The 25448-nt window shown below is 63.3% G+C and overlaps 2 protein-coding genes across 4 annotated transcripts in view; one reads left to right on the top strand and one right to left on the bottom strand.

Annotated features, from left to right (window-relative positions):
- Nucleotides 1-2280, top strand: part of IGFBP2 (insulin like growth factor binding protein 2) — a 94699-nt gene extending 92419 nt beyond the window's left edge. For all 3 annotated transcript variants that reach the window (XM_075933017.1, XM_075933019.1, XM_075933018.1), the window contains exon 4: nt 1633-2280. In XM_075933017.1, coding sequence (XP_075789132.1) covers nt 1633-1800 — 168 coding nt within the window. In that variant the 3' untranslated portion in view covers nt 1801-2280. The remainder of the gene's footprint in view (nt 1-1632) is intronic.
- A 9641-nt stretch (nt 2281-11921) lies between these two features.
- The window catches only part of IGFBP5 (insulin like growth factor binding protein 5), a 34246-nt gene continuing 20719 nt past the window's right edge, over nt 11922-25448 (bottom strand). The window contains exons 2-4 of the mRNA XM_075933016.1: nt 21505-21731; nt 17601-17720; nt 11922-16735 (exon numbers count right to left, since the gene is read on the bottom strand). Of these exons, the coding sequence (XP_075789131.1) occupies nt 16604-16735; nt 17601-17720; nt 21505-21731 (479 nt within the window). The 3' untranslated portion in view covers nt 11922-16603. The remainder of the gene's footprint in view (nt 16736-17600; nt 17721-21504; nt 21732-25448) is intronic.

Here is a 25448-nt window from a genome sequence, read left to right as displayed (position 1 = left end):
GGTCTCAGCAGGAGGGGGTGCAGGAGCACGCTGGACGTGGGGGGTGGCTGGGAGGTTGGGTGCAGGCTGGGGTGGGGGTCTCAGCAGGAGGGGGTGCAGGAGCACGCTGGACGTGGGGGGTGGCTGGGAGGTTGGGTGCAGGCTGGGCTGGGGGTCTCAGCAGGAGGGGGTGCAGGAGCACGCTGGACGTGGGGGGTGGCTGGGAGGTTGGGTGCAGGCTGGGCTGGGGGTCTCAGCAGGAGGGGGTGCAGGAGCACGCTGGACGTGGGGGGTGGCTGGGAGGTTGGGTGCAGGCTGGGGTGGGGGTCTCAGCAGGAGGGGGTGCAGGAGCACGCTGGACGTGGGGGGTGGCTGGGAGGTTGGGTGCAGGCTGGGGTGGGGGTCTCAGCAGGAGGGGGTGCAGGGGCACGCTGGACGTGGGGGGTGGCTGGGAGGTTGGGTGCAGGCTGGGCTGGGGGTCTCAGCAGGAGGGGGTGCTGGGGGTCTCAGCAGGAGGGGGTGCAGGAGCACGCTGGACGTGGGGGTGGCTGGGAGGTTGGGTGCAGGCTGGGCTGGGGGTCTCAGCAGGAGGGGGTGCTGGGGGTCTCAGCAGGAGGGGGTGATTCCAGCCAATGGGAGCAGCAGGGAGAGCCTCCAGGCGGGCGGTTTTCCAGCCGAGGGGAGGGAGAGCAGCAGGCTCTTCCTCCCCCCCCAGGCTGGATCCCACTCGCCAGGCTCCCCCCCTCCCTGCAGCAGGCAGCTGGCGCTGGCTCCAACCTCGCGGGGGGCGCTCCCCACCGCCGCCCGGCCCACCCGCGAGCTAGTCGGCCACACTCGGAGCCCCGCTGCTGTTGCAGGCAGGGCGCTCTGCCGCTGCACTCGGAGGGGCCACAGGGCTGTGGCCCTCTGGAAGTCTCCGGCGATGGGGGTGGCAGTAGCTCATGGGGAGAGAGGATCCGGACCGGGGCTGCTGACGATCCCCTGCTCCTTTCTGCAAGAGCAGGGTTTGCCGGGTGCCCTTGGCCCAGTGCGGAGTGCGCTGGCTGTCGGTCCCCACCCCAGAGGTGGCTGCATGCATGGGCCCAAAGCAACCCGGGTGCTCTCAGGAGGAAGCCTTTTCAAGACGGGTAAAAGATGTTCATGGGCCTCAACAAAAGCCCCATCTCCGAGCATCTCGTGGCTCAGGGGATGTGAGATTCGGGGGTTCCCCCGGCTTTGCGGCTTCTGAGATTGGCTCCAAGCTCTCTGGCCTGGAGCCCTCCGGGTCCGTCTCTGGGGCTGGATCCCGTCCGCCAGCTGCAGTTTAGTGTATTGTCAGTGTAAGACGGTTCCCACAAAGCGAAGGAGTCCGCGCCAGTGCTCCCTGTGAGCGGCGCACCCCCAGGAGAGAGTCAAGTGCCGCCCTGCAGAATGGCAGAGCGCCCACAGCTGGCAGCGTGTGTGTCTATTGGTGATGCGCATCTGCACCGGCCCTGGTGCACTGCACAAAATTTATTCCGCACATGGCTGGAGAAACAATTGGAGGGCACGTTGGTCTGTAGCCGTTGCCTGCCAGCCTTCTGATTTCATCCTCCGGGGGGGGACCGTTCTCCAGGAGCCCTCTGCAGCCTTTTCCCACCCCGTGACTAACTCCATCTCCCCCTTTCCCCGCAGTGCAAGATGTCGGTGAACGGCCAGCGAGGAGAGTGCTGGTGCGTGAACCCCTTCACCGGGAAGGTGATCCAGGGGGCACCCACCGTCCGCGGAGACCCGGAGTGCCACCTCTTCTACACGCCGCAAGAGCAGGAGGATCGGGGCGCGCACGCCCTGCGCATGCAGTAGCCGGACGCGTTCCTGCTCCGTGGAGACAGCTCGGCCTGTCCCCAGTGCTGGATTTTACATGGGTTTCAGCGTGTCTATTTATACTCTGAAAGCAACTGGCTTTGTGCACTGCCCGGGGCCCTCGCTCTCTTGCCTCCAGCCCCGGGGGGCAGGACGGGGCTGGGCGTGCGGTGCCGGGGGGGCAGGGGCAGCTCTTGCTTTTCTTTCGGCTTTCCCGTCACCGAGAGCGAGAGCCGTGGCGGCTGTTGGCTCTGCCCCCCTCCGCAGTGTGCTTGGGATGAGCGTGCTTCCAGAGACACCCCCCCCCTGCCAAGCGATAGCCTAGTGCAAGTAAATCGGGCCCCTGCCGGAGGCGGAGGGGAAAGCCAAGCCGCCCTGTGCAACGTAGAGTCCTGCGCTCCCTGGACGTCTCCAAAGAGCCCCGGTGATCGTGCTCAGAACGAGATGGCTGGAAATCTTTGCCCCCCGAGACCAAAGACTGTAAATAATGCAGGTCGCCTCCGCTGGACGCTCTCCGCCGGGCCCGGCTGCCACGTGCCTGCCACGGGAGGGAATTCCCGCGGCCCCCGTCGGATCGCGCCAGGGCGCAGCTCAGCTGCTCCCTCCAGGGGCCACGGAGAGAGAGCGGAGCCGCCACCGCAGCGCCAGCCCCCTGCCCTGCGCGCTCACGTCTAGGCTGCTCCGAGGGGGGCTCGTTCTCAGCAGCAGGCCCTGAGTTACGACCCAACTCGTCAGGCGCCAGTCTGGGGCCGGGCCGGGCGACCTCGCCTCTGGTGGGCGGGAGCCTGACCGGTACGGGGGTAATCCAGGGCCCGGCCACCCGTAGTTAAATTGCTGGTGTTGGATGTGTCCCTGCGGGCCCTACGTTTTTTAGTGGAAGGAGCAAATGCGGGGGGAGGGTTCTTGCAGATTTAGGGTAACAGTCCAGGGAGTGTGTCTCTCTCTTTCGAAATAGCAAAAACCCATCTAAAACCTGCACTCCCACACGGCTGCCAACGTCCCTCGGACGTGGCAGGGAGCATCAGCCATTCAGTGCAGTATAGATAGTGCTTTGTAAAGCCCTGTACGCGCGCGCGCGCACACACACACACACACACACACACACACAGAGACATGTGTGCGTGCACACAGACAGGTGTGCATGCACACAAAAGCGTGCGCACACACAGGCATGCACACACACACAGGCACACATACAGATGTGTGCGCATGCGCACAGACAGGCGTACGCACACACACACAGGTGTACACACACACACACACACACAGACAGGCGTGCGCGCACACACACAGACAGGCGTGCGCGCACACAGAGACAGGCGCGCACGCACACACACACAGACAGGCATGTGCACGCGCGCACACACATTCTTTCTCTCTCGTATAGATTTAATAAACAACGCCAGGAGCGGCAGGTGCTTTTGCCCTGAGGCTCAGGAGCCGAGGCCGTCTCTGCGGTTCCTTTACACGCGTCATTTGTTCCTGCAGGAAACACCCCGAGGCGGGGAACAAGCAGCGAGCTTTTCTTTGCCTCCGGGGGACAGCTGCAGGGCAGTGACCCATAGCACAACCCCTGGCCTTTAGAAGACGTGTCTACGTTCAGAGGGAGACGGGGCCCGCCCCTGCCTCAAACCCCTGAGCCGCTTTTGCCGCGGGCAGGGAAGTCGCAGCGCCGGGGTGCAAGTGGTTTCATTTCGCAGGTGCTGGTGAGCCGGCAGGACTGGGATTGGGAAGCCAAGGCAGAGCACGTGGGCCAGGAGTGGGGAGCTGGCCGAGTTGCTGGAGCCAGCAGTGGCCCTCGTGGACGGGCAGGCCGAAGATGGACCGGGTTTTGGAAAACCTTCCAGCAGACAGCAAGTCCCTCCGCGGGGAAGCAATGCAGGGACGCGCTGGGGGGGCAGTAACCAGCCACCGGCACGTCCGAGTCCCTCGGAGGAGCTGCCGAGGGGGTGGAGCGCACCGTGTGCTGCCCAGAGACCTGGCAGAGGGGCTGCATCTGGCCAGAAGTGGGCCTGTTTTTACCTGCCGAAATGAAAGGCGGGGGCGTGGCTGGACCGTCACTGGTTTCTAATGTCGCACAACTCCCGGCCTGGGCGTTCCCTCCGCTCGCTTGCTGAAACCTGGAGTAGGGTGAGACCAGACTGACCCCTTCTCCTTTTGCTCTCAGTAGTTGCTGCCCCGTTTACTGTACTTTCTCGTGATCAAGTTGGCCCTTGGCGAGAAGAAGAACAGAACCAGTGCCTTCTATTGGTAAATATTCCCCTGCCTTGAGCACATACACGCACACAGCATCTTCGTTACCAGTAACAGCTGCAGGCTTAAAGGCAGCTGCTGAGCAGTCACGGCCAAAGGAAGCCTCAAGGGTTAACAGTCACACCCAGAAAAAAAAATAATCAGGAAGGGATCCAAATACCCCATGGAATCAGCAACTAACACGCACTGAACCCACGGCAGTAACCCCCCAGCTCCTCCCTCTGTGGGGCAGAGGAAGAGGAGATTAAAAGGAGGTTAGGAAGGAGATTAAAAAGGGAGGGGCAGGAGTCCTCTCGGTTGTGCATTTGCGTGTCTGTGTGCGTGTGCGCGCGCGCAAAGCCTCGGCGTCGTACAAATTGGTGCTACCTGTTTTCTGTTAACATCCGAGGGGGTTTGTTCTGCTTTTCACGTAATGCTAGCGAGCATCTGCTGCGGTCTGCAGTGTGTACCTTCTGTTTTGTTTAGAAATCATTATGCTTTTTTTTTTTTCTTTTCTCTTTTGGAAAAGCTGAACTACATAAAGTTGGAATAAATTAAACAAGATGCCAAAAAAGTGTCATTTCTTCTGCCTCCCAGCCATTAATAGAACATGTGGTTTTGCCTGGTGCATCGCACATAAACACTGGCCTGTTCCCGTCTGTGTCCTACGGGTATTGTAAACATTAACACAATAGGCAGCAAGGAATCCGCGGCCATTAATTATTCTCATTATTGGTCCCAGTTGTGTGTGGCAAGAACAGCGGTGTATGTTAGCCAGCCTGACCGCTGCATTTATTCAGTGCACATTCTGCTTTTGTTTCTCACAAAAAGAAGTCTCTTTGCCCCTCCTAGTCTAGAGAAACGCTTCCCGGTACAAAACAAGTGTAACCCCCGCAAATCAATGAGCCTGTGCCCGACCTGATCCAATTACCCTTCTCCCTTTCATTGAAACGGTAACTCCCCGGCATACAAGGGCCATGTTAAGTGGCAGCATTTAATAAGCCCTGATCTACACTCGGATTTTATTTCCAAATAATCCCTCTTATGTGGAATCTATAAGCGGCGCGTCCACACGACCAAGCCTGTTATTTCGAAATACCGGGCTGCTTAATTCGAACTCTCTGCTCCTGCTTTCCTCGGGGAATAACGCTCATTTAGAAATATAGGTTGAACCCCGCTTGTCCAGTATTCTCTGGTCCGGAAACATCCATCGTCCAGAATGATTGGAGAGAGCCGGATGTCCACTTGTCCCGTTTCCCGGGGTGCCAAACGCTTTGTTGACAGCCCCCACTCCTGGCTGTCAGTGTTCTGCTGTTTTTAGCTCTACCTTGCCCCAAATATCCGCTTAACGGCCCGGCAAGCCGTGGAAGTGTTAGTCATGTTGCTAGACAACATTGCTCTCTTGTGGTCCGGAAAATTCTCTCGTTCAGACCAGTCAGGACCCGAGGGTGCTGGACCAGAGGTTCAACCTGTAATTCTTTCGAAATAGCAGCCGTGTGGACGACTTCCCGGAGTCATTCGAACGAATGACTCCTCGGTGCTTCCTGCGGCTCCCACACGTCCACGTTAAGGGAGCTGCCTCGGACTCATTTCGAGGCTTCCCCGGCATGAGGACACGCCAGTTCGCACTTGTTAAATGGGGAGTTCTTCAGTGGAATGTCGCCATTTTGAAATCGCTTCCTGGTGCAGACACGCCCGACGCGACCGTGGACTGGGGAAAAGGGGGGTGAAGACGAGGCGTGATGGCTGGCTGCTGCAGTGAGGAAGGAAACACCGACTCAAAGGCGGGGAGAGAAATAGAGGGGAAGAAAAGTAGACGGGAGAGGGCAGAAATGAGTTGGGACAACCACTCGGGTTGCCAGGTGTCCGGTTTTGAACTGGGCAGTCCGGTATTTGAGCTTTCTGTCCGGGAAGCAAATGGAGAAAATACGGGACATGAAAATGTCGGGTATTTTCAATTGAAGTAAGTTTTATTCTCATGAGTATCAGTGCGTAGTTGTGTCCTGCCTGGCGGGTAGACACGCTCACCCGGCGTTAGTGTGTCTTCCAGCCAGGCGGTTCGCAGCTACGCAGTGGTGGGGAGGGGCCGGGGTGGGATGGAAGCTCTGGGGCCGGACTCGCCCGTGTGCCCTGCTGGCACCGTGTGCGGGACGGGCAGCACCCCGGGATCTGCGTGTGCCCGGGCCAACCCCGCTCCCGCCCCCCGGCCAGCCGTGCTCCCTGCCAGCCACGCCTGCAAACGAGCTTAGCAGAGTGACCCCCCACCCTGCCCCGGCGCCCGGCCGGCTGGCGCAGTCCTTCAAAACTCGCCTTCAGGGCTGGGATTCCTTGATCATGCCCTCGGCAGGGGCTGGATGAGAAGACGTCTCGAGGTCCTACATGTCTCGGATTCTTCTATCACAGCATCAGCCCCAGTCTTACGGGGGCTTCGTAGCACCGGGCCTTTCAACCCTGCCCGAATGGCCGGACCCTCCATCTAGGGTTGCCAGGTGTCCGGTTTTCTACCAGACAGTCCGGTTTTTGTGCCCTCTGGCCGGGAAAAAAAGTCAGAAAATACCGGTCACGAGCAATGTTCTGTATTTTCTGGTTTTCCGGCTGGGCGCTGGCCAGATACCTGGTGGGGGCGGGGGGAGTGGCTGGGGGGCGGGGCCGCGATTGGCGCAGGGAGCCAGCGGTAGCGTGCAAAAGCCCCTGCCCCCACCCCTGCCCGGCTTCTGCGCCCAACCAGAGGGAGTCCCAGGCGGGGAGGCGGGGCCGTGAGCACCCTCAGCAGATGGCGTCGGCAGAGGAGTGACACTTTGGGGCGGAGGAGAAGCCGCGTCCCTGCTCCCGAGCGCTGGCCCAGCGCGTTGTGGCGCCGGGGTCCAGGAGAGAGGCCCACGGGTGCTTTGCGGTTGTTTAGGCGCCTTCCATGGGCTCTCAGCCAAACTCACTGGGACACCCAAAGACCTGGCTATGGGGGAGCCCCCTTCCCACCCATGGGCACCCCCTCCCACCGCCATTGTGCCCTGAGCTCTGCCTCTCAGCTTTGGGTAGCAGGCGGCTGCTTTGCAGGGTAGGCTCTGCTGCCTCCCGCTTTGTTCCCAGCTCGGTGGCTCTTGGTCGTAGCCACCCAGCAGGGGCAGATGTAGGGCAGAGCGAGTGGGGCGGCCGCCCCGGGCCCCGCACTTCAAGAAGCCCTGTGCATGCGCTGTGGCAAAGGGGGGGCCCCCGCGAAATTGGGTTGCCCTGGGCCCTGCAAAATGGTCACCTGCCCCTGCCGCACAGGGTGTGTGCGGTGTGGCTGGGTTTTGTGTTTAGCCCGCGTGTTGGGTATTTTTGGGGAGACCATCTGGCACCCCTACCTCCATGGGACGGGGGCTCGTCTTGTCCAGTAGCTGGAGCAGCAGGGAGGCCCTGAGCCAGGCTATTTGTCCAACATCTGTGGCGGCTGGTCCCTGGGGACGCCAGTGCAGACTCGCCTCCGCCCCTCTCCAGGGGTGGGGTCGAAAGGGCTGGGACTGGAAGCGCTACACGGGCCAGGCCCCAATTGCATTTTTAAGGCAACGCTCCCCCGGACGGGGGGTCCGGTACGTGGCCCTTCCTTCCCCGAGGTTTGAGCAGCACGTTACCGACCGCGGCGGGGCAGGGGGAGCTCTGTGAGCCGGAAAGCGCCTCACACTCTCCCACCCGCCGTAATCGGGCCAAGAAAGGGGCTCGCCTCCCCCGGCTCATCTCTCCAGTGTCCTGGGACCAGCACCGTGAGCACACGCTGCAGAGGGAGGGCGTTGTCTGCCCCCCAGGGCTGGCCAGAGCCAGGCTGGCCAGTGAAGGGTGTGGCAAGCCGCGCGCTGCAGAACCAATCGCCCTAACACAGGGAAGTTTGTTTGAAGCCCTCCCGCGCCCCTAGGTTGCTATGTGCTGGCCTCCCTGTGGCGTAGTGGGGGGCTGTCTGCTCTGTACCCCGGGATCCCCCTGCGCTGTGAGGTGTGATTCCCACGGAGGGGTCAGTCTTGGGCTGGAATCATGAAGGAACCAGTCTAAGGAGGGGGCTGGAATCTAGGGGCCCCGGGACCCCATCTCAAGGGGGCTGTGGCATCCTGGCCCCGACTCCTGTAGCCACATCCCGTCTAGGCTGTGCTGCACCCTGGAGAAGCCATAAACCTCTATTCTACCGGCTGGCGGAGTCTGTCCTTGCTGCTACGGGGGTGCAGGGTCGGGGGAACCCCGACACGTCGTCACACTCCTGCTGAACCTCCGCGGGCTCTGTGCCGCCCTTCGCGGAGGCCTAACCCCGTCCCGCGTCTTCAGGAAGGGGAGCCGTGTCGTCTCCTGCTGCTTTCAAGGCAGGACCTTGCTTAAAAGAACGTTGCCTCCGGAACTGGGTCTTCGCTGGTTGTCTTCAACGGGGTGTTTATCTCGTGTCCCGGACCCTGTGGTGCTAGCCTTTGCCGAGCGCCCCCGTTCTGCTTATATGAGGCGCTGTAGCCGCACTCCAGAATCATCCGCAACGGGGGGGGGGGGGCGGGGGCGTCAAACCTTGAGAACAAGCATCCATCTCTTAGGGTAGCGCAGGCTTGCGGCAGCGCCTTTGCAGCTAAGGAAGGAGCAGGTGGGTCACCTCGCTGTGGCTGGCCTGTTCTGCTCACGCGAGTCCCGTGCACCGTGCTGGAGAGTTGCCAGAGTAAAGCTGACACTGAAACAGTCCCGGTTCAGCAGGGTTTCGCCTGATCGCGCCAGGCCCGGCAGGAAAGGCCCGCTACTGTATTTAGTCCTGCCGGTGTATCCCACGCACCTAACGGGTGCAGGTCACGGTCCCAGCAGGGTGGCACTTAGACCGTGTACGGCACGAGGTAAGAACAAGGGAGTTCTACAGCCCGAGCAGGGAGTCAGCTGGCATTATTGCTCCAGAGGTCCCCGGTTCAATTCTGCCTGGTGGTGGTTACACCTCGACTGGACATGCTGACGGGGGGTTTTCACTGTGTCCCAGGTGTGGCAGGGGCACGAGCTAGAAGAGGATCCGGGACGCTTGATCCCCACTGGTAAATCTGCCCTGGCTGGCAGAGCAGGTGAGCGGCTGGTTTCTAGCCGAGGCGGGGCGCTGCAATGTGGGGAGGGCTGGTTTAAGCCAGAACTCGTCGCTCTTAAAGACCCTGATGCTGTTCCCTCTCCCATTGACCTGAGTGGGGGCAGGCCCTGGCTTTTTTCTTGTGCCAGGCGAATGAAGCCTGGCAGAGAGGCCACACCGCAGTGGGTGGCCTACGCCCTTTTATTCACTGGGGCCCGACTACACATTTTTTCCCAGCTCAACCCCAGGCCTGCCAGGGCACCGCTGGGGCCTTCGCGGTGCTGTCAGCCCCGGGTCAGTTCCTGGGGGTGGGCTGAGGCGCTACCTAAACGAGGCGTCACCTGGTGTTTTGTGCCTGCCTGCGCGCTGGCTTTCAGCAGAAAGGGTCTGGGGTTAGGCCGCTGGCAAAGGGCCTAATCTCTGCTCTGCCACACACTGCCCAGTCACTGCCGCACTTTGCCTCAGTTTGCCCATCTGTAAAATGGGATCACTAGCCACCCCTCCTTCCCCCCCCACAAACCATCACTACGAGCCCCTTAGTAGGCGGATGCCAAGCCTGAGCTTAGCTTACAGCGCTAAAGCAGCTTGCTGGCGCGACGGCGGCGCCTCAGTGCTTCCAAAGTCGCTTGCTGGGCAAATGCCAGCCAGCAGGTGGATGGGCGTCGGGGGGGGGGGGGGGGGGCAGCTGCCCACATTGGCCGGGCGATTATAGGGCAGGCGGCACCCCAAGTAGCAAGCTGCTGGAACTGTGTCGGGCGGGTTGTGGTAGCCACGTGGGTCCCAGGCTGTTAGAAAGCCAAAGGGGGAGGGGTGCAGTTTTGGAAGCCTGAAGCTCTCTGAGGACCCGAAAAGCTGGGGCCAGCTAGGCAGGCCCAGACGAAAGGTGGCTGTGAGGGTCACCGTCAGCACCTCTAAGCCGGCCCCATCCCGCCTTGGTTTGTGCACCTGGGTTTATCTCTCCCTGCAGCCTGGTCCCCTCCATCCTAGTGCCGCCCGCATCCCCATGGGGGCCTGCCTGACTCACAGGGCCACACCACCACCTGGTGGCGGCGATTGAGCACTGCAGCCTCCCATTGGCAGGGTGGGGGAAAAAAACGCTCCCCGGTGTTGGCCTTTGTGTCCCGTATCCTCTGGGCCCAGCTGTTCAGGCCCAGCTGCTGGCATCAGGGCTTTAGCACGGGTGCCCTGACAGGCTTTTGGGGCCTGTGTCCCTAAGCCCTAGTCCCTGTGCTGCACGTGTAGGGCTAACCGGGCAACCGGCGCCCCTCTGCATGTCCGGCGCGGGGCTGCTTGTTCGTGCCGGGCAGGCGTCCTGTGCGGAAAGCCACAGGGCCGTGTAGTCCCTTCCATACGCGGCCAGATGCAGGCGCCTTTGGCGACGCGCCCGCTGCGAGCCCCCGGCGTTCCGCCCGCTCGGATAAGGCGCCGTCTCTTCGCACGGGCTTGAGCGTCGGTGCGTGGGCCTGGCTAGTTTTCACTCCCGCGCCTGAGGGGCTAACGCCAGCCACAGGCCCCCGCACCCCAGGCTAGGCCCCGACACAGACCTAAAGAGGAGCTAGCCGGGTCTCCTTTGGGGGGAGGGAGGTCGTGTCGTTCTGCCCACCCTCCATTGCCGTGTGTGACGGGCTGTGGAGATTTCAAGGTGCAGGGGCCATTATAAAGCAGGCGCACGCAGACGTCCAGCCCCCAAGGCGGGCGGTCAGGATTTCCAGCCTGCTTTAGAGATGGGGTGGGCCATCAAAGGCCAACTGTGGCTGCTTGAAGGTAGGCGCCTAATGCAGTGGCCACGTACTGAGGTGCTTAAAGATGGACTTTTCCCCAACTTAGGTGCCATTTTGGCTTGTGGGAGGTGCCCGGCAAGGCAGCGGGAGAGTCAGGCCCTACCCTACCCCTACCCTGGCCACCGCTGTGGTATGAAGCGGGGCTGCCTTCTAGCGAAAGGCTATCGCACCTGCTACCGCCCTGCCGTGGACTGCCAGGGCGCGCTGCCAGGCAGAGAGGCCTGTGGTTTGGATGTGTGCACTTGCTCTAGTAAGCAGCCAGCCTCATCTCCGCGGCAGGCCGGCCTTCAGCTGATGGGGAAACGGCCCGGCCTCCAAACCAGCCAGGAGGCTGCAGGACGAGGGCTTTTCGCAGCATCCGGTGCTGCCCCACCAGCGTGGGGCAGACCCGAGGGGCTGTGTCTACACTGGGCCACTTATTCCGGAAAATCAGCCGCTTTTCCGGACTAAGCTGCGAGCTGTCTACACTGGCCCTTGAATTTCCGGAAAAGCAACGATGCTCTACTGTACAAAATCAGCCGCTATTCCGGAAAAACTATTCTGCTCCCGCTCGGGCATAAGTCCTTATTCCGGAACACTGTTCCGGAAAAGGGCCAGTGTAGACAGCCCAGTAGTCTTTTCCGGAAAAAAGCCCCGATCGCGAAAATGGTGATCGGGGCTCTTTTCCGGAAAAACGCGTCTACATTGGCCACAGACGCTTTTCCGGAAAAAGGGCTTTTCCGGAAAAGCAGCCTGCCAATGGAGACGCTCCTTTTCCGGAAAAACTGAAAACGGAATAGTATTCCATTTTAAGCATTTCCGGAAATTCATGCCGGTGTAGACGCAGCCGAGGCGGTCAGTGGCCTGTCTCCGACAGTGGTGGCTAACCCATGTTTCAGGGCAAGACGCAGGACAGATGGGTGGAACCACCTGGCTGGACCCCCGCCAGTAATGAGAAAGGTTCATGCGTCAGCATTTAGCCATTCTCAGCTCTTCTCATCCTTCCCCAGCGTGTCGTGTCTCCCCAACCCATCCTGGCGTGCTCTAGTAACAGCCCACTCCCGAAGGGCGCGGCGCCGCGCTAACTGAATGCATAACTTTATTAAATAAATGCTTTGCCATGAGAAAAGACAAAGATCGAAGAGTAACATAAATTATAGGTTGAATAAATAGTATACAGCAATCTTCACTTTTTAATAAAACGTGAGATTCGTTTTTTAAGTACAAAACAGAGCTTTTACGCTCCTCATCCGATGTCAGTTTTTCACAAACTGCTTTTTTTTCCCCCCCACCAGTACGATTATGTATATGTCTTGTTTACTGGAAAAACAACAATAACAAAACAAAACAAATCCAACAACAGAGCTACTGTATGTATGTCGAGCTATAAAAAGCAACCGCAAAATGTGTAGTGAGTATTGCTTAAAGATTAAAAACAAAACAACCCAGGCAGGGATCTCGGAATCTGGTGCGTGAACAGCCGTGTTGTAATGGGCGAGAATGCACGGCGGCCAGGCGGTACCCAGGCCGGCGCGGAGGCGGAGTGAAGGTGCGGCAACGGGGAGGCTGGAGTCAAGGTGAATTGTTGCTTGTTTAAACAGACACTCTCCATTGGGGGGGAAAAACGAGAGCGAGAGAGAGAGGCGAGAGTGGAGAAATAGTGCAAAATGCTCTTGTACTAGTGGTTTTCAAATTGGACTGTCCACTGCAGTACAGACAAGGAATAACCCCGCCGGAGAGGTCGGTTTGCTCGCCCCGCTGCCCTGGCTGGGCCGGGACAAACGCCCCTTTCGCTCTGACCCCTGCTAGCGCCTCCCCCCGTCGCTTTCACTGGCACAGACTCCGGCCGGCACACCTGCCTCGGAGCTCACCGGTGCCTCCCAGGGCAGGGAGCCGCTACTGCAGGGGGTCGTCTTTTGAAATCTGCGTGATCCGCGATCGAAACGGAAGGCGGCCCGGCCCCGGTCGTCCGCGGGCGGCACCGCGCCTGGGAGCGCTGGAGCTCAGTGCAGGAGCCTCTGCTGCAGGCGCTAAACGCCAGCTGGCTCGCCGCGCCGGCTGGCGAGCGAACCCCTTTGCTCAGGGCCCCAAGCGCCCTTGGGAGGAGCTCTGAGCAGAGAGAATATCATGGTGGAGCCCCACAGCACCCGAGCATTTCAGGGGCTGGGCCTCCCCTGGGCTCTTGCTTGCATTTAGGGCCAGTCTGAAGTGCAAACAGCTGCTTGGGCGGAGCTGCACCCTTCTTGGGCTCGCCCACTCGGGTGCCCGCGGCGCGTGGAGCCGATCCCGAGTGTGTGGGGCAGGGCCCTAGGGAGCAAAAGGCCTGGGGGCAGCCGGCACCGATCCCCTTTCCGGGCCTTCCCCGAGTGGCGGCAGGCCGCAGAACGCAGGCCAGTGGGGAGCGGGGGTCCCAGGAGCAGCCGTAACACGGGGCCGTGCCTGGCTGTACCTCCCACCGGGGCGGAACTCAGAAGGGATCATGCCTGTGAAGTGGGGAAACTGAGGCAGCCTAGGGCTGGCTGTAGCGCTCCTGGCTAACGCAGCCTGGGGGAACAGGCACGTGGTGGCAGGGGATGGCTCCTCCCAGAGGATCTGCAGCGTCCGCCCAGCACAAAGGGGGCGGGGGGCTGCCAGTCGTGGTTGGGGCAGCAGCCAACGGGGCTGCAGAGGATGCTCAGCCAAGCGTCTTCAACCTGGGGAGCCAGGGAAGTTCCTAGGCTGCGGAGTCAGGCCCAGGCCCAGGCCTGTTCTCTCGCCCCCGTCCCCACGTAGCGCCGGGTACAAGCATGGCCCCCGCTCTACTGCCTCTGGGCTGGACCCTGGGGAGCCGAGACTCACTGCTGCCCCCTAAATGTCCCCCCCGGGTCCTGTCCCCCCGCCAGTAGCTGCCATTCCTAGCTGGCTGCAGACCCGGCGAGGCCCCGGCCCCACGGCCCACCCCCAGGCCTTCTCTGGGCAGCTTTCACGGCCCGGAGACAAAGACCCCCAAACCGCCACGCGGGAGGGCGAGCGGGCGGGCGGGCAGCGGCCTAGAGTCCGGGGGGGTGTCTCGGGGAGGGCCGGGGCTGGCCGAGCCGGGCACTGCCCCCCACAATGGCACTTTCCCCTGGGGGGCATTCGGTAAAGTGGGATAGAGACCGGGGTCGCAAGGCCTACGCGTCCCCCAGTTAGCTCTGCTCTGTTAGCCCTTTCAAGGCCGGGGTGGACCCAGTGACCGCTGCGGAAAGGGGGGGTCCGTCCCTCGGGCCGGGGCAGGAAACAGCTGACTCCATCGGCCCTGGATAGAAGAGGGGCTGTATGATGGCCTGACGCAGCCCCCCTGCGCCTGTTCTGGCTCCGCGGCGGGGTTAAGCCAAGCCTTGTGTGACCCACGGAGTCCCGCGGGGGTGGCCCTGCCTCCCCGGCCTACAGACCCGCACCGGGCAAGGGAAGGGGGCTGCTTTCTGCACCTCAGCTAGGGCTGGGCCCAGCCTCCCCCGCGGCAGCCTGGGGAACGGGCCGGGGGTGTAGGAGGGAGGGGAGGTCCATGGGCCGCCCCGAGAAGCAGGCTGGGGTGGGCAGAGGGGACCCATCACAGCTGGCGAGGCCCACAGCACAGACGCCCTTGGCCATAGCCTTGCCCTGGGAAATGGGCCCCGGCGGCCAGGGCGTGAAGGGCCCATGGGGCCGTTTCCTCTCGGAAATCGCTGCCCGTTTCTCTGCCGCAGCCTCCGCTTCCCTTGCCAGGGCCCGGGGCGTGGCCCTGCGGCCCGGTGTCACTGCGGCCCCTCTGGCCACAGCCGGGTGCAGCGGCTCGTGGTCGCAGCCCGCGGAGCTGGAGGCCGCGTGTAAACCAGAGCGGCCCCGAGGCTGCTCCGCCTGACCCTGGGGGCTGCCCAAGCCCAGAAGGCCCCTCGCATGGGCCTGGGAGAATCCGGGAACGCTCGGGTGTGGGGAGCATGGCGTCATAGCACAGACGGGGCGGGGGGGGCGGACGCTGGCCCCCCCAAACTCCCTGCAGATCTCCCACTGGGCAAAACCCTCTGCCCCGGTCAGGAAAACCAGTGGGGCCTCCACCTCCCCACCGCTGCCCCACACACGGGAGGGGGGCGGCTTTGCCCAGCCCCCGCAATGCCAACGCCTCTACGAGGGCAGAGGACGAAGCCCCGCCCGTCCCAGCCGTGCAGCAGCCGTTCTAGCTGGGGGGGATCCCTTGGGTCCCTCGGCGCGGCTGGCGGACGTCCCTGCGGATCAGCCCGCAGCAGGGCCCGTGCTGGCGGGCACAGGGAAGGGAGCAGCGCGCTCTCGGAGTCCCCCGGGTGCGCCGCGCAGCCGCGGACAGCCGCAGCCGCGAGTTCCTGTGGCGGGCGCCTGCACGCTCGGTGAGACCGTCCATGCCGGGGGGGGGTCACCCCGTCCTCTTTGTTAAGGGGGCTGCCAGTGAGACCCTGCCTCCGAGACGCTGGTCGTGGGGAAAACGAGGGAGGGAACGGGCCCAGGAGTTAAAAACGCAGAAGCCCAGCGGTCCGGCCACGCCGCAGGCGGTCCCTGGATTCGGCCGTGGGGGCGTCAGTCAACAGCAGACGAGTTGGCCAAAGGGCCTGGTTGGCATGGTTACAGGGCACGAGACTGGCTGTCCGGGACTTAACCATCGCCCGTGCGCGGCCATGCACAGAGACCGGTTTGCACGCGCGTGCGTGCGTCTCACCCCCCGTGCAAGCGATTCCTTGGGTGGGTCAGGGCAAGAGCTCTCCTTTCCCGGTGGGGCCGAGGGGCGCAGGCTGGCGCAGATGTTCAAGTCCAATCCCACCGCCACGTCAGCACACCTGTCAGTGAAACCGCATCCGGGAGAAGCATTATGCATGTGCGACATTGCCGGCAGGACGGGGGGGGGGGCTTGCGGCCGTCTTTCTGCCTGCGTGCCTGGGCCGACGGCTGATTTTCCACACCCTGGCGGGATTGTAAAGTCCAGGGAAAACGTCCATCCGTGTCTACGGAACTGCTCCTGGGAGCAAAGTTCAGCACACGCCACGGGCAGAGAGGGGCCGGCTGTGCACAGGGGAAGTAGCCACCAGTGTGTGGTTTTGTGTGTGTGTGTAACGGTTACAAAATAATCACCCTTGCAGGGAAACAAGCCGCTTGACTCCGCTCAGGGACCGAGATCCCCCATGGAACAGAAAAGAGGGTTTGTTTTTTTTCTCCCTTTTGCTGTTTTTTGAAGGAGCCACAACTGTTCTTTTGCCGGCAGGAGCTGCTAGTCCCCGACTGGTTTCCTGACGAACTGCAAAGCCTCGACACCCACGTTCCAGCCAGCGCGCACCCAGAAATCTGCATCCGTCCTCTGGTTCCGCCTCTGGAGTTACAAGTCAAAGGGTGACTCGCTCCAGGAGCGCCTCTCAGAGGCCAGGGCTGCGTCCGGTTTCGCTGGCGACTGTTTGGAAAACTGCGGGCGAGTCTAAAAACCCAAACGCGCAAAGAAAAAGATCGTAGTCGACCAGGCCGAGCCCCCCCGTCGGGTCCTACGGCGGCGCTGGCTGCGACCCGGCACGGGCTGTCAAGAACGGTTTGGGGGCGTTGCGGGGGAGTCCGTCCTGGGGAGGTGGCGCCGGGGGGCGTCCACGTCCCTCTGCTCCTTTCGTGGCCGGCGGGGGCGACGAGCAGGCGAGGACGGGCCGCAGATTCCGAGGGCCTCGGTTTCGTCCGTGTTTCTAAATGAGATGAAAGGGTTCGGAGTCCCGGGGCGTGGGGCGGCGTGGGGGCGGGGGCAGGGGACGGCGCGGGCCCTTCACTCCGCGATGCTGCTGTCGAAGGTGTGGCACTGCAGGTCGCCAGCCACGTAACTGGTCCCCGGCAGCTTCAGTCCGTACTTGTCCACGCACCAGCACAGCCCACGCTTCCGCCCCCGGGACGGCTTGCACTGGGGAGGCAAGGAGAGACACAAAGGGCCGTCAGTGGCGGGTGCGTCGCGGAGACGGGCCCACGCGGCTCTAAGCCACGAAGGAGACGCAGCCGCCACGTCTCACGGGGTGAAACCTGGCCACAGCCAGACTGCTGGCACCAGGACTGCACAGGACGCAGGGGCTGGTTCCTGGCTCTGTGTGACTCCCACTGCCTGGGCCTCAGTTTCCGTCTGTGAAATGGGAGCAGTAATCCTTCCTCCTCTCCCTCCCCCCCGCCCCATTTGTGCAGGGCCTGCAGCACACTGGGAGCACTCACAGCCCATCTGGAGAAGCCTGGGAAAGCACCCCAGGCCCTGATGCCAACACACGACTCTGGGCAGATGCTCTTTTAGCTGCTGCACGGGGGCCTCATGCCGCGCGACCTGGCTGACCTCCAAGGAGGCTGGGTGATAAGAGAGCCCTCCCCTAACCCGGCCAGAGGGTCCCTGCCGGGGCCTGGCTCGTGCGCCATGGAGCCCACACCCTGACTTGTGGCACTCACAGTAGCAGTGTTGCATCTTAGCTGAAAGAGGGCAGTCCCCGGGCCGGACGGCAGTGTCGCCTAGCAGTTAGCGTGCCAGGCCGGGGCTCTGCGTCAGGTTCTGGTCCTGGCTCTGTGAGTGACCTCAGACAGGTCACGTCACCGCTCCATCCTCCTTTGACAGATGGGGAAACTGAGGCAGGATGCTAGCGCTCTGCTCGGTCAAGCGCTTTGGGAGCTAAGGTCGGGACGTGCTCTGTAGGAGCCAGGGGACATCGTCCCCGAGCACCAGACCAGCTCCACACGGCTCCGACACAATCACTCCCTTGCCCGGGGACCGGCCACGTGCATCTCCCGGGTACCTGTTTCCTCTTGTAGAATCCCTTCCGGTCGCAGTTGGGGAGGTGAACAGCTCGTGGGATCATCCGCTCGCTGGTCTTGATCTCCTGCAGCGAGGCCTCCATCTGCCTGCGGCAAGGGCCCTGCCGGCAGAGCGAGAGGGTCGGGGAGAGGCGCCAGGAGGAGGCTGGGCCCAGCAAGCCCCAGCTCAGGGGTTCGCAAGTGTTGGGGCCCACGGCTCACCCGACTCAAGCACCCCTTTCCGCAGACCGCCAGCCAGCCAGCCACCGTGTCCAAACGGGTGCAGGAGGGGGTGGCGGCGCAGGGTCGGCGTGGGAGGTAGGGGCAGGAGCAGCCTGGGATGGGGGGGTTCTGGGTGGGGCGTGGGGTGCAGGAGCAGCCTGGGGATCGGGGGGTTCTGGGTGGGGCGTGGGGTGCAGGAGCAGCCTGGGGATCGGGGGGTTCTGGGTGGGGCGTGGGGTGCAGGAGCAGACCGGGGATCGGGGGGTTCTGGGTGGGGCGTGGGGTGCAGGAGCAGCCTGGGATCGGGGGGTTCTGGGTGGGGCGTGGGGTGCAGGAGCAGCCTGGGATCGGGGGGTTCTGGGTGGGGCGTGGGGTGCAGGAGCAGCCTGGGATGGGGGGGTTCTGGGTGGGGCGTGGGGTGCAGGAGCAGCCTGGGATCGGGGGGTTCTGGGTGGGGCGTGGGGTGCAGGAGCAGCCTGGGATCGGGGGGTTCTGGGTGGGGCGTGGGGGGCAGGAGCAGCCTGGGGATCGGGGGGTTCTGGGTGGGGCGTGGGGTGCAGGAGCAGCCTGGGATCAGGGGGGTTCTGGGTGGGGCGTGGGGTGCAGGAGCAGCCGGGGGGTTCTGGGTGGGGCGTGGGGTGCAGGAGCAGCCTGGGGATCGGGGGGTTCTGGGTGGGGCGTGGGGTGCAGGAGCAGCCTGGGATCGGGGGGTTCTGGGTGGGGCGTGGGGTGCAGGAGCAGCCTGGGATCGGGGGGTTCTGGGTGGGGCGTGGGGGGCAGGAGCAGCCTGGGATCGGGGGGTTCTGGGTGGGGCGTGGGGTGCAGGAGCAGCCTGGGGATCGGGGGGTTCTGGGTGGGGCGTGGGGTGCAGGAGCAGCCTGGGATCGGGGGGTTCTGGGTGGGGCGTGGGGTGCAGGAGCAGCCTGGGATCGGGGGGTTCTGGGTGGGGCGTGGGGTGCAGGAGCAGCCTGGGATCGGGGGGTTCTGGGTGGGGCGTGGGGTGCAGGAGCAGCCTGGGATCGGGGGGTTCTGGGTGGGGCGTGGGGTGCAGGAGCAGCCTGGGATCGGGGGGTTCTGGGTGGGGCGTGGGGTGCAGGAGCAGCCTGGGGATCGGGGGGTTCTGGGTGGGGCGTGGGGTGCAGGAGCAGCCTGGGATCGGGGGGTTCTGGGTGGGGCGTGGGGTGCAGGAGCAGCCGGGGGGTTCTGGGTGGGGCGTGGGGTGCAGGAGCAGCCTGGGATCAGGGGGTTCTGGGTGGGGCGTGGGGTGCAGGAGCAGCCTGGGGATCGGGGGGTTCTGGGTGGGGCGTGGGGTGCAGGAGCAGCCTGGGATCGGGGGGTTCTGGGTGGGGCGTGGGGTGCAGGAGCAGCCTGGGATGGGGGGGTTCTGGGTGGGGCGTGGGGTGCAGGAGCAGCCTGGGATGGGGGGGTTCTGGGTGGGGCGTGGGGTGCAGGAGCAGCCTGGGATCGGGGGGTTCTGGGTGGGGCGTGGGGTGCAGGAGCAGCCTGGGATGGGGGGGTTCTGGGTGGGGCGTGGGGTGCAGGAGCAGCCTGGGATGGGGGGGTTCTGGGTGGGGCGTGGGGTGCAGGAGCAGCCTGGGATGGGGGGGTTCTGGGTGGGGCGTGGGGTGCAGGAGCAGCCTGGGATGGGGGGGTTCTGGGTGGGGCGTGGGGTGCAGGAGCAGCCTGGGATGGGGGGGTTCTGGGTGGGGCGTGGGGTGCAGGAGCAGCCTGGGATCGGGGGGTTCTGGGTGGGGCGTGGGGTGCAGGAGCAGCCTGGGATGGGGGGGTTCTGGGTGGGGCGTGGGGTGCAGGAGCAGCCTGGGATCGGGGGGTTCTGGGTGGGGCATGGGGTGCAGGAGCAGCCTGGGATCGGGGGGTTCTGGGTGGGGCGTGGGGTGCAGGAGCAGCCTGGGATGGGGGGGTTCTGGGTAGGGCGTGGGGTGCAGGAGCAGCCTGGGATCGGGGGGTTCTGGGTGGGGCGTGGGGTGCAGGAGCAGCCTGGGATGGGGGGGTTCTGGGTGGGGCGTGGGGTGCAGGAGCAGCCTGGGATGGGGGGGTTCTGGGTGGGGCGTGGGGTGCAGGAGCAGCCTGGGATCGGGGGGTTCTGGGTGGGGCGTGGGGTGCAGGAGCAGCCTGGGGATCGGGGGGTTCTGGGTGGGGCGTGGGGTGCAGGAGCAGCCTGGGATCGGGGGGTTCTGGGTGGGGCGTGGGGGGCAGGAGCAGCCTGGGATCGGGGGGTTCTGGGTGGGGCGTGGGGGGCAGGAGCAGCCTGGGATCGGGGGGTTCTGGGTGGGGCGTGGGGGGCAGGAGCAGCCTGGGATCGGGGGGGTTCTGGGTGGGGCATGGGGGGCAGAAGCAGCCTGGGATCGGGGGGGTTCTGGGTGGGGCGTGGGGGGCAGAAGCAGCCTGGGATCGGGGGGTTCTGGGTGGGGCGTGGGGGGCAGGAGCAGCCTGGGGGTCGGGGGGTTCTGGGTGGGGCGTGGGGGGCAGAAGCAGCCTGGGATCGGGGGGTTCTGGGTGGGGCGTGGGGGGCAGGAGCAGCCTGGGATCGGGGGGTTCTGGGTGGGGCGTGGGGGGCAGAAGCAGCCTGGGATCGGGGGGTTCTGGGTGGGGCGTGGGGGGCAGAAGCAGCCTGGGATCGGGGGGTTCTGGGTGGGGCGTGGGGGGCAGAAGCAGCCTGGGATCGGGGGGTTCTGGGTGGGGCGTGGGGGGCAGAAGCAGCCTGGGATCGGGGGGTTCTGGTGGGGCGTGGGGGGCAGGAGCAGCCTGGGATCGGGGGGTTCTGGTGGGGCGTGGGGGGCAGAAGCAGCCTGGGATCGGGGGGTTCTGGTGGGGCGTGGGGGGCAGGAGCAGCCTGGGATCGGGGGGTTCTGGTGGAGCGTGGGGGGCAGAAGCAGCCTGGGATCGGGGGGTTCTGGTGGGGCGTGGGGGGCAGGAGCAGCCTGGGATCGGGGGGTTCTGGTGGGGCGTGGGGGGCAGGAGCAGCCTGGGATCGGGGGGTTCTGGGTGGGGCGTGGGGTGCAGGAGCAGCCTGGGATCGGGGGGTTCTGGGTGGGGCGTGGGGTGCAGGAACAGCCTGGGATCGGGGGGTTCTGGTGGGGCGTGGGGTGCAGGAGCAGCCTGGGATCGGGGGGTTCTGGGTGGGGCGTGGGGTGCAGGAGCAGCCTGGGATCGGGGGGTTCTGGGTGGGGCGTGGGGTGCAGGAGCAGCCTGGGATCGGGGGGTTCTGGGTGGGGCGTGGGGTGCAGGAGCAGGCTGAGAGTAAGGGGTCTGGGCAGAGTTGGGTGCAGGAGCGGGCTGGGGGTGGGAGGGCTGGGCAGGAAGGAGGGTGCAGGAGCAGGTGGGGGTGCAGGGTCTCGGTGGGAGTTGGTGTGTGTGAGGGTGATGGGGGGTGGGGTCTGGGCATGACGGGGATGGGGCGGCACTTACCTGGCTTCACGCCCCCAGCTGTTCCCAGGCACCGCCCCCAGCTGTTCCCAGGCACCGCCCCCCGCTGCTCCCATTGGCCATGGTTCCAACCAATGGGAACAGTGGGGAAAGCCCCGCCCCCTCCCCGGATAAGCAGTTTCTCGTGCTGCTGTTCCTCCAGCCAGAACCCTCCCACACTGGGAAGCTGGCACTGGTGCACCCGTGTCCTCTCTGGGCACCGGCCGCTGGGCAGCCGGGGCGGGACCCAGCACTCACCAGCTCGAACTCTTGCCTCAGCTCGGGGACGGCGACCCGGGGATGCGCCGTGTTCTCCGCCCCGCCGACGAACTTGGACAGGGTCAGCTTCTTCCGGCGGTCCTTCTTCAGGGCCTCGGCCTTGAGCTCGGAGAGGCGGCCGTGCTTGGGCCGGTACACCTTGGGCGAGAAGGTCTCCTCCGCCATCTCCGAGGTGGTCGGCTCTTCGTGTTCGCGGGACTCCCGCTCTGCAGGGGGGAGGGACAAAGCGGAGTGAGTTCTCCTGGAGCTGCCCGGCCCCTCCCCGGCAGGCCCTGGGGGGTCGGGGGCTGACTAACCTAACGAGAGCCGTGCCAAGTACAGCAGCACCGCGGGTGCCATCTCCCGGGGCCTCTCCCAAGACTAAGTCGCATTGGCTGGGAGAAGAGGGGGGGATATGGACACAGAAGCCTCCTGCTTTTTTGGGGGGCATGGGCCCATCCCTCTGCAGGAGAGAGGGGGGGAGGAACCGGCTGCTTCTCTGCAGCTGGGCTTCATTGGCCCTTAGGGCAAAAGCATTTGGCAGGCCCAGTGCGGAAAGACCATGCGGCAGCAGGTCAGGCCTGGGGGCAGCTGCCAGGGGTGTGTGGGGAAGAGGAGGAGACGTTCGCAGCAGGCCTGGAGGGGGTGGGGGCTTTGGCAGAGCTTTTAGGTAGCTGAATGCAGGGGGGCCACCCCTGAGGAAGGGTCCTTTCCTGAAACCTTGTGGCTGTGTCTACACTGGCATGAATTTCCGGAAATGCTTAACACAGAATAGTTTTCGTTATAAGTATTTCCGGAAAAGGAGCATCTACATTGGCAGGCTGCTTTTCCGGAAAAGCCCTTTTTCCGGAAAAGCATCTGTGGCCAATGTAGACGCGCTTTTCCGGAAAAGAGCCCTGATCGTCATTTTCGTGATCGGGGCTTTTTTCCAGAAAAGACTACTGGGCTGTCTACACTGGCCCTTTTCCGGAACAGTGTTCCGGAATAAGGACTTATGCCCGAGCGGGAGCAGAATAGCTTTTCCGGAATAGCGGCTGATTTTGTACAGTAGAGCATCGTTGCTTTTCTGGAAATTCAAGGGCCAGTGTAGACAGCTCGCAGCTTAGTCCGGAAAAGCGGCAGATTTTCCGGAATAAGTGGCCCAGTGTAGACACAGCCTATGCGTATACTGATACACTCCTGCTGGGGGAATGTGTGTGTGTGTGTACACACACTGGGGGAGGGAGAAAGAGGCTGAGTGTGTGTGTGTGTATGTATGTACACACTGGTGGAGGGAGCGAGAGACTCTGTGTGTGTGTGTGTGTGTGTGTGTGTGTGTGTGTGTGTGTGTAAGTGTACACACACTGGGGGAGGGAGAGAGAGACTGTGTGTGTGTGTGTATTCACACTGGGGGAGGGAGAGAGAGCCTGTGTGTGCATGCGCATGTGTGTGTACACACACTGGAGGATGGAGAGAGAGACTGAGTGTGTGTGTGTGTGTGTGTGTGTATGTAAACACTGGGGGAGGGAGCGAGAGACTGTGTGTGTGTGTGTGCGTCTGTGTGTGTGTGTATGTGTACACACACGGGGGAGGGAGAGAGTGAGAGTATGAGTGTGAGTGTGAGTGTGTGTACGCACACTGGGACACCTTGGGAACACTTTGATCCCAGCCAATATGATTTTAACAGCTGGGCTATCACCAGTGCCCCAGTGCTTATATATAGGGGCGAGTCGATGACAGCCTATACTTAGCTGACTTGTGACCTTTACTACAGCCCCCAGAGGGCCAGAGCGCTATTTTGGGTTGGAGATGTGAATATAGCTCTCCCCTCCAGGGGCAGGGAACCAAGGGCCCTGTTCCCACCAGGCCTGTTCGGTTGAAGGGGCCCCCCGGCAGAGAAAATGGAAAGAGGGTGGGAGACGTAGCACCCGGGGGCGAGGGAGGAGTGGAACAGAGTCCCTGAGCCGCACACCGACAGGAATCCAAACACAACCCCCTATTTACACCCCCCACACACTTTCTCATGGTAGAGAATCTGACTTGAATTTGGCCACAAAGAACCCCGAGCCGCGACGGCGGAGTCTCCCAGAACACACGGCGGCAGCGGCTGCTGGGGCAGACGCAACACCAGCCCCTCAGAAGACGACTGGGTGCCGCGCAGAGACGCACAGAGAATGATTTGCTGACACAGCCCGGGGGCAGGCTGCGGAACGGCAAACAGGCCCCCCTACTGCAGCCACCTCTGGGGCGAAGCGCTGTGTTCAACAGCACACAACAACGCAGCGCCAGCCCGAGGAGACGAAGACCATGGAACCCCGGGGGACGTTTGCAAGAGGTGGAGACAATGGGACCGCCAGGATCTGTCAGTGTTATTCACAGGCCCTCGGGAGGCTGTCAGGCAGATAGCAATAAAGAAGAGCCCAGTGATCAGATGGAGCTAGGTACTTGCAGGTCCAGAAAGGAAGCGATTTGCCTGTCGATCGGCAGGTGGCAGCACGTGCCTTTAGTTTCTACTGACACCAGGGCCCCGAAAGCCGGGAGGGTCTCGGGACGGGTGTCATGGAGAGTGGCATCCACAGATCAGTCCAGCCCTCCTGCGCCCACAAGAAGCCTCTGGCAGGACAGGGAAGCCAAGTCTTCCAAATCCCAGATTTGCAATCTAGCCCCGGAGCCAGCCTCGCTCCCTGGCAGCTCGGCTTCCCTGGAGCCTGCGCCAGGCCAGCTGAAAAGACCGATCGAAAAGCAGCTTGTGCCACAGCATCCTGCTCCCGTCTTCAGCTCTAGCCACCCCCGCTGGCTGCATTCGGGGTTGGACCAGGCCCACAGAGCCTCAGCGTAAGAAGCAAGGGGGTACCACAGCAGATCCATCCGGTGCAGCCCCCGACCACGGCCGTGGCCATGCGCCGACACTGCCGAGGAAAGAACCCCCCTTTCTCTGATGGAAGAGGTGAGCGCCGCAGTTCTCATTACATCTCCCACCAAGCGCTGCTGCGTCTCTAGTCTCCGTCTGTCCGTCCCCGCCTGCATCAGCACCGCCGACTTTCAACCCTTGCGTTGTGCATTCGGCCTGGGCGCTAGCGCCAAGATCCCCAGCTCTACCTATATGGGGAGAAGTTCTTGGGGGCGGCTGAGAACAAACTTCTCTCCCCTAGCTGGGACGCAGCTGTTTGTAGGATGAATCCTTTCGACTGAATTTTGCCTTTGAAAACCTGTCGCCCTACTCAAAAACAAAGCAAGGCGTGCAGCCCGCCACCCCTCCGTCAGTACAGTGCCGGCCTCACGGATCACCATGCCCTGGAAGCCTGGGTCCCAGAGGGCGGGCCGGTGGGCACCCCCAAAATGAGCTGGTCCGTCTTGAGTGCAAAGGGGCTGCCAGCGGCCCGGGGAGCTGCACATGGCAAGCAGAAACAATAGCGCGAACCTGGAATTGACCCGCGAGCCAGACGGCACAATGAGCGAGCGGATGGCGCAGGTCGGACTCCTTTTGGGAGGCAGGCGTGAGATGGGAGGAGCGTGAGCGGAGATCTCCGAAAAGGGAACGGATTCGAGTGGGGGGGGGATGGGAGGCCGGTATACCCTGGACTCATGTACGCCCGCCGCGCTCCCTGCCCCCTAGAGAGGTCCATCCTTGTTTGCCAGAGCATCGTCCCCGGGGCGTTCTCTGGTCTTGCTGCGCCCGGAGCTGGGTCTCAAACGGACACCACCGGTGACAGCAGCAAGGATTCTGATTCGGGGACAGGAGCGCATGACGTACCGGAGAGGCTGGGGGATTGGGCCTGGCTGAGTCTCTAGAAGGGACGAGTGAGGGGGGATTTGAGAGCAGCCTTCAGCTACCTGAAGGGAGGTTCCAAAGAGGCTGGAGAGAGGCTGTTCTCAGTGGGGGCAGATGGCAGAACGAGGAGCAATGGGCTCAAGTTGCAGTGGGGGAGATCTAGGTTGGAGATTAGGAAAAACTATTTCCCTAG

This window comes from Pelodiscus sinensis, chromosome 7 (assembly GCF_049634645.1).
Source record: "Pelodiscus sinensis isolate JC-2024 chromosome 7, ASM4963464v1, whole genome shotgun sequence".
Lineage (NCBI taxonomy): Eukaryota > Metazoa > Chordata > Testudines > Trionychidae > Pelodiscus > Pelodiscus sinensis.
This window is presented reverse-complemented; position numbering and strand designations above follow the sequence as displayed.